This window comes from Nerophis lumbriciformis, linkage group LG33 (genome assembly GCF_033978685.3).
Source record: "Nerophis lumbriciformis linkage group LG33, RoL_Nlum_v2.1, whole genome shotgun sequence".
Classification (NCBI taxonomy): domain Eukaryota; kingdom Metazoa; phylum Chordata; class Actinopteri; order Syngnathiformes; family Syngnathidae; genus Nerophis; species Nerophis lumbriciformis.
The window spans coordinates 17,890,001-17,897,500 of NC_084580.2; the positions used below are offsets into that span (position 1 = coordinate 17,890,001).

At 42.3% G+C, this 7,500-nt stretch overlaps 2 protein-coding genes across 2 annotated transcripts in view; one reads left to right on the top strand and one right to left on the bottom strand.

Annotated features, from left to right (window-relative positions):
• Nucleotides 1-7,500, top strand: part of LOC133575988 (excitatory amino acid transporter 1-like) — a 54,312-nt gene that overhangs the window by 18,451 nt on the left and 28,361 nt on the right. The window lies entirely within an intron of this gene.
• The window catches only part of LOC140677480 (uncharacterized), a 6,307-nt gene continuing 4,675 nt past the window's right edge, over nucleotides 5,869-7,500 (bottom strand). The window contains exon 3 of the mRNA XM_072912118.1: nucleotides 5,869-6,051. Coding sequence (XP_072768219.1) covers nucleotides 5,869-6,051 — 183 coding nt within the window. The remainder of the gene's footprint in view (nucleotides 6,052-7,500) is intronic.

Below are 7,500 nucleotides of genomic sequence, written 5' to 3' on the forward strand. Positions count from 1 at the left end.
TTCGGATGACTCAGTTAGTTAAAGAATAAACTGACTAGATTTATGCGCGCCTCCATGTCGACACAAGTATTTGGTCACGGAATATCTGCACGTACAGGAAGTGGAAATGGAAGAAGACGTGGTTACTGGGTATGTCCCGATCAACATTTTTGACCTTTAATCTGATTTCAGGTAATTATATTTTTGTAATCATAAGAACAAGGAAAATATATATCAATCGGATCACTTTAGTATAATTTACAAACCCTGTCTCCATATGAGTTGGGAAATTGTGTTAGATGTAAATATAAACGGGATATAATGATTTGCAAATCATTTTCAACCCATATTCAGTTGAATGCACTACAAAGACAACATATTTGATGTTCAAACTCATAAACTTTTTTTTTTTATTTGCAAATAATAATTAACTTAGAATTTCATGGCTGCAACATGTGCCAAAGTAGTTGGGAAAGGGCAAGTTCACCACTGTGTTACATGGCCTTTCCTTTTAACAACACTCACTAAACGTTTGGGAACGGAGGAGAGACATTTTTTAAGCTTCTCAGGTGGAATTCTTTCCCATTCTTGCTTGATGTACAGCTTAAGTTGTTCAACAGTCCGGGGGTCTCCGTTGTGGTATTTTAGGCTTCATAATGCGCCACACATTTTCAATGGGAGACAGGTCTGGACTACAGGCAGGCTAGTCTAGTACCCGCACTCTTTTAATATGAAGCCACGTTGATGTAACACGTGGCTTAGCATTGTCTTGCTGAAATAAGCAGGGGCGTCCATGGTAATGTTGCTTGGATGGCAACATATGTTGCTCCAAAACCTGTATGTACCTTTCAGCATTAATGGCGCCTTCACAGATGTGTAAGTTACCCATGCCTTGGGCACTAATACACCCCCATACCATCACAGATGCTGGCTTTTCAACTTTGCGCCTATAACAATCCGGATGGTTCTTTTCCTCTTTGGTCCGGAGGACACGACGTCCACAGTTTCCAAAAACAATTTGAAATTTGGACTCGTCAGACCACAGAACACTTTTCCACTTTGTATCAGTCCATCTTAGATGAGCTCAGGCCCAGCGAAGCCGACAGCGTTTCTGGGTGTTGTTGATAAACGGTTTTCGCCTTGCATGGGAGAGTTTTAACTTGCACTTACAGATGTAGCGACCAACTGTAGTTGCTGACAGTGGGTTTCTGAAGTGTTCCTGAGCCCATGTGGTGATATCCTTCACACACTGATGTCGCTTGTTGATGCAGTACAGCCTGAGGGATCGAAGGTCACGGGCTTAGCTGCTTACGTGCAGTGATTTTTCCAGATTCTCTGAACCCTTTGATGATATTACGGACCGTAGATGGTGAAATCCCTACATTCCTTGCAATAGCTGGTTGAGGAAGGTTTTTCTTAAACTGTTCAACAATTTGCTCACGCATTTGTTGACAAAGTGGTGACCCTCGCCCCATCCTTGTTTGTGAATGACTGAGCATTTCATGGAATCTACTTTTATACCCAATCATGGCACCCACCTGTTCCCAATTTGCCTGTTCACCTGTGGGATGGTCCAAATAAGGGTTTGATGAGCATTCCTCAACTTTATCAGTATTTATTGCCACCTTTCCCAACTTCTTTGTCACGTGTTGCTGGCATCAAATTCTAAAGTCAATGATTATTTGCAAAAAAAAAATGTTTATCAGTTTGAACATCAAATATGTTGTCTTTGTAGCATATTCAACTGAATATGGGTTGAAAATTATTTGCAAATCATTGTATTCCGTTTATATTTACATCTAACACAATTTCCCAACTCATATGGAAACAGGGTTTGTACATACTGATACTACACTCGGTATCGACAATAGCAAGATCTGGATCGATCACCCCTGCTTAACATTGAAACTTTAGCGGTTAGCTTCTTGTGTCGTCCTGCTCGGTGTGCGTGCGTAGCATGCTTATGTCAGGTTCAAACACTGAGGACATCTATTAAACAAGACAAGAGGCAAAGAATTAAAGAGACATAATTCAATTTGGACTCAATTGAGGAGAAACGTGTCGACCTGTAACCTCTTACAGTGTCGCCCACGCTCTGGCGAAAGATTGTATGCCTCCTCCCTTTATTTGGACTTTCTCTGACCACATGTCAACAGCTGTTTCCAAAGGGAGGGGTCGTAAACAGTTCACAGAAAAGGTCAGTTCAAAAAAGACGTCCGTAAAACAGTTCAAAAAGAGGTTCGTAAAACAGTTGAAAAAGGAGGTTCAAAAAGAGGTCGTCTGGAAATTGGGCAGATCCTGCCTTCTCTCTGCTTTGTAGTCCTTGGGTTAAAACAATATATTTCTGTTGATTACCATACATGAAAGAAAACAGAAAACCCTTCATGTTGCTTTCCCCCTTACATAGTGGAGTTTTACAAGCCTTCTTCTTGGTAGGTTTCAAAGACATCTTTTGGTCTTCTCGCTGGGAACTCATTTCAACACAAAGTTTATGTGAAAACTTAGAAACAAGTATTCTAACACTTAATCATTTATTTTCCTCTATTCGTCCAGTGATAATGGTACGTAGAAGAAACTTAGTATATGGCGGTGAGGATTAGTATCTTAGATAGATAGACTGACGATGCATGCGCTTCAGCTTGCTCCCCAAATTCCAAGCCGGTGTTCTGTCAAGACACGCACCCACCTGGAGTTCATGCGACGTCTAATCTGGAAATGGGACTCTGGCCCCCTGGGCGTGCATCCCTTTTGAACAGCTGTGGAGATCGTCTGGGCTCGGCAGATCGCCGATCAGTTGCAAAAGGCAAACACCAGCGCCCCAATCCGATCCCATGATTCTCAGATACTTACAAGGTGTGTGGTCTACAAAAGCAAAAAAAAAAAAAAATTACTAGTGTGTAGTGTTGTCCCGATACCAATATTTTGGTACCGGTACCAAAATTATTTTGATACTTTTCGGTACTTTTCTAAATAAAGGGAACCACAAAAAATTGCTTTATTGGCTTTATTTTAACAAAAAAAATGTTAGGGTACATTAAACATATGTTTCTTATTGCAAGTTTGTCCTCGACTGTATATTGTAGCGCCCCGGAAGAGTTAGTGCTGCAAGGGGTTCTGGGTATTTGTTCTGTTGTGTTACGGTGCAGATGTTCTCCCGAAATGTGTTTGTCATTCTTGTTTGGTGTGGGTTCACAGTGTGGCGCATATTTGTAACAGTGTTAAAGTTGTTTATACGGCGACCCTACCAATAATTTCCGATATTACCTTTTAAAGCATTTATCGACCGATAATATCGGCCTGCCATCCATCCATTTTCTACCGCTTGTAGAAATGATATTATTACTATTTATATATATTATTTATGTATATATGTATATATTATATAGTATATATCAGTATATATTATATACTGCATATATAATATGCAAATATTACATATATGTTATTGTGGACGTTGCCCTCCAGGGGGTCCTTCGGACCACCAAGCACTGACATGACAGCCCGTTTCAGGTTCACAATACAGTTTCATTTTTCAATAAAGTCTGTCTCTTGCTTTCCAGTGATTGTTTTTGTGTCCGTCTCAGGCTCGCTCTCGCTCTTACTCCAGCTCCAACTCCAACAACTCTCTCCTTCTGGCTGCTGCCTTTTAACAGACCGACAGGCATACTTGCCAACCTTGAGACCTCCGAATTCGGGAGATGGGAGGGTTGGGGGGCGACGTTTGGTGGTAGCGGGAGGGGGGGTGTATATTATAGTGTCCCGGAAGAGTTAGTGCTGCAAGGGATTCTGGGTATTTGTTCTGTTGTGTTTATGTTGTGTTACAGTGCGGATGTTTGTAACAGTGTTAAAGTTGTTTATACGGCCACCCTCAGTGTGATCTGTATGGCTGTTGACCAAGTATGCCTTGCATTCACTTATATGTGTGTAAAAGATGTATATATTATATGACTGGGCCGGCACGCTGTTTGTATGGAGGAAAAGCGGACGTGACGACATGTTGTAGAGGACGCTAAAGGCAGTGCCTTTAAGGCACGCCCCCAATATTGTTGTCCGGGTGGAAATCGGGAGAAATTCGGGAGAATGGTTGCCCCGGGAGATTCTCGGGTGGGGCACTGAAATTCGGGGGTCTCCCGGGAAAATCGGGAGGGTTGGCAAGTATGTCCTACGTCCGTGTTTTACCGGATAGGTACCGCTCCGTACAGCGGCGTTTTAAAAAGTCATTAATTTTACTTTTTGAAACCGATACCAATAATTTCCGATATTACCTTTTAAAGCATTTATCGACCGATAACGGCCTGCCATCCATCCATTTTCTACCGCTTGTCCCTTTATTATATTATTTTAAATATTATAATATTATTACTATTTATATATATTATTTATGTATATATTATATAGTATGTATCAGTATATATTATATACTGTATATATAATATGTAAATATTACATATATGTTATTGTGAACGTTGCCCTCCAGGGGGTTCTTCGGACCACCAAGCACTGACATGACAGCCCGTTTCAGGTTCACAATACAGTTTTATTTTTCAATAAAGTCTGTCTCTTGCTTTCCAGCGATTGTTTTTGTGTCCGTCTCAGGCTCGCTCTCTCGCTCTTACTCCAGTTCCAACTCCAACAACTCTCTCCTTCCGGCTGCTGCCTTTTTAACAGACCGACAGGCATACTTGCCAACCTTGAGACCTCCGAATTCGGGAGATGGGGTGTTTGGGGGGGCGACGTTTGGTGGTAGCGGGGGGGGTGTATATTATAGCGTCCCGGAAGAATTAGTGCTGCAAGGGATTCTGGGTATTTGTTCTGTTGTGTTTATGTTGTGTTACGGTCCGGATGTTCTCCCGAAATGTGTTTGTCATTCTTGTTTGGTGTGGGTTCACAGTGTAGCGCATATTTGCAACAGTATTAAAGTTGTTTATACGGCCACCCTCAGTGTGATCTGTATGGCTGTAGACCAAGTATGCATGCATTCACTTGTGTGTGTGTTTTACAGCCGCATATATTATGTGACTGGGCCGGCACGTTGTCTGTATGAAGGAACGTGACGACAGGTTCTCGAGGACGCTAAAGGCAGTGCCTTTGAGGTACCCCCCCCGATATTGTTGTCCGGGTGGAAATCGGGAGAATAGTTGCCCCGGGAGATTTTCGGGAGGGGCACTGAAATTCGGAAGTCTCCCGGGAAAATCGGGAGGGTTGGCAAGTATGGCGACAGGTGATTAGATAACCAGGCCCTGGTGGGCCATCTACGCACCTGTCGCTGATCTCGAAGCCAGTCCTGGCACACCCTGCTTCGCTGCAGGTACGCAGACCACGCCACCCCTCCACAGTTATATTTTATATTGCTACTATGGTACATTTTTTGTCTACTTAATACCTGCATTATCTTTTCCACCCTTGGCCTTTCCAGCCTTTGAAACTCAGCTTCTATGTGGAACAATTTCCCTTGTGGATCAATAAAGTTTGTCTAAGTCTAATTTGGTACCCATCCCTACTTGGGGGAGAAAGTTTTTGGGAGTAATTACAATAATTACACTTTGTCATAGGTCTATGATCTCAACACAGCTTGTAATTTGGGGTTTGTGGTGACAAGGTCTGAGAACCTCTGGTGGAGTTGAGCATGAATGAAGGTTTGGGTTACGAGGACCACCACGAGGGCTTCTTGTGCCCCCTTCTAGTCCCCCCTCTCTAATGAGGGGCTTGCATTTGTATTTGTACACCCCCCACCGCTTCCACTAAAACTAGAAAGAAAGTGGCTCTCCTTTAACCTCGCTTCTTTCATTCTTTTCAATGGATGGAATTGGTGAGGCTGCGTACGTCGTTGCCCTGGCGACGGGTCTGCGCGCGCGTGCGTTTCTGTGTGCGTGTGTGGACCAGTCTAAGTCAACAAGTTTTCCCAGGCTTGTCAGAAAAGGAATAAGAGGAGAAACGGGATAAAGGGGAGCAGTGAAGGGCCAACATGGGCGGCGAGGAGAGGAAGCGAAGGTTGCGGAGGATGAGGCTCGGAGAAGGGGAAGATGAAAAAGAGTTGTTGAGACAAAGCAGGGACAGTAGGTAGCCTCCATTCTAACACACAGACACACACTTTGCTGTACAACAGTGCCACGTATGATGAAAAGAACACATCAATCTCCATCCCACAAAGCCTGCTCCTGCTCTGAATGAAGATAATGGCCATAATGGGAGGTGACACTTGGAAAATACAACGTCACTGTTGTTGGCCTTTCAAGCTGCTGGTCGTCTCTTCCTGAATCTGCTCCAAAGGCTCAGTGGCACTGTCTCTTTTTTTTTTTGTTCCACCACCATTATTCCTGCCCGCCACGGTCTATTTAGTGCCGTCACAACTAAAAGAAGGTCAGTACTGGGACACCTTTGGCTGGAGGTGGAAGGGCGTAAAACCCTTATTTCATGGATTTTTTTTTAACTGAATAACGTCATCCTTTATCTTGGGGATGGGCATTTGGCTACTATAATAACCAGTGTGGGTGGCACTGGGAGCAGGTGGGTAAAGTGTCTTGCCCAAGGACACAATGGCAGTGACTCGGATGGTGGAAGCGGGGATCGAACCTGGAACCCTCAAGTTGCTGGCACGGCCGCTCTACCAACCGAGCTATACCGCCCTTGCGTATTTTTGTATTTGACTGCTGGTGGACGTACAAAAAAAACCGCAAATACCTATGCTTCTTCAAAGGCTGTGCTACTGGCTGCAAAGCATTGCACTTTCAAATACAACAATGAGTAGATGAGTGTTATGTGTGTGTATGTGTAAATAAATGAACACTGAAATTCAAGTATTTCTTTTATATATATATATATATATATATATATATATATATATATATATATATATATATATATATATATATATAAGAAATACTTAAATTGCAGTGAATTCTAGCTATAAATATACTCCTCCCCCCTTAACCCCGCCAAACCCCCGACCACGCCGACCCCGCCCACCTCAACCATTACATTTTGCCGATTCACCATAACTTGTCAGAAAGCAGTCTAATATGAACCATACTTGCCAACCTTGAAACCTCCGATTTCGGGAGGTGGGGGGCGGGGGCGTGGTCAGGGGTGGGGCGGGGCGTGGTTGGGGGCGTGGTTAAGAGGGGAGGAGTATATTGACAGCTAGAATTCACCAAGTAAAGTATTTCATACATATATATATATATATATATATATATATATATATAAATATATATATATATATATATATATATATATATGTCTTAATAAGGTTATCCAAAAAATAGTGCTCGATACCGTAGTAGAGCGCAATATATGTATGTGTGGGAAAAAAATCACAAGACTATTTCATCTCTACAGGCCTGTTTCATGAGGGGGGGTACCCTCAATCATCAGGAGATTTCTCCTGATGATATATGGTATATATGGTATATATATATATATATATATATATATATATATATATATATATATATATATATATATATATATATATATATCCTGAAAATATGCAAACAAAACTGTGTTTAGATAATTGATACT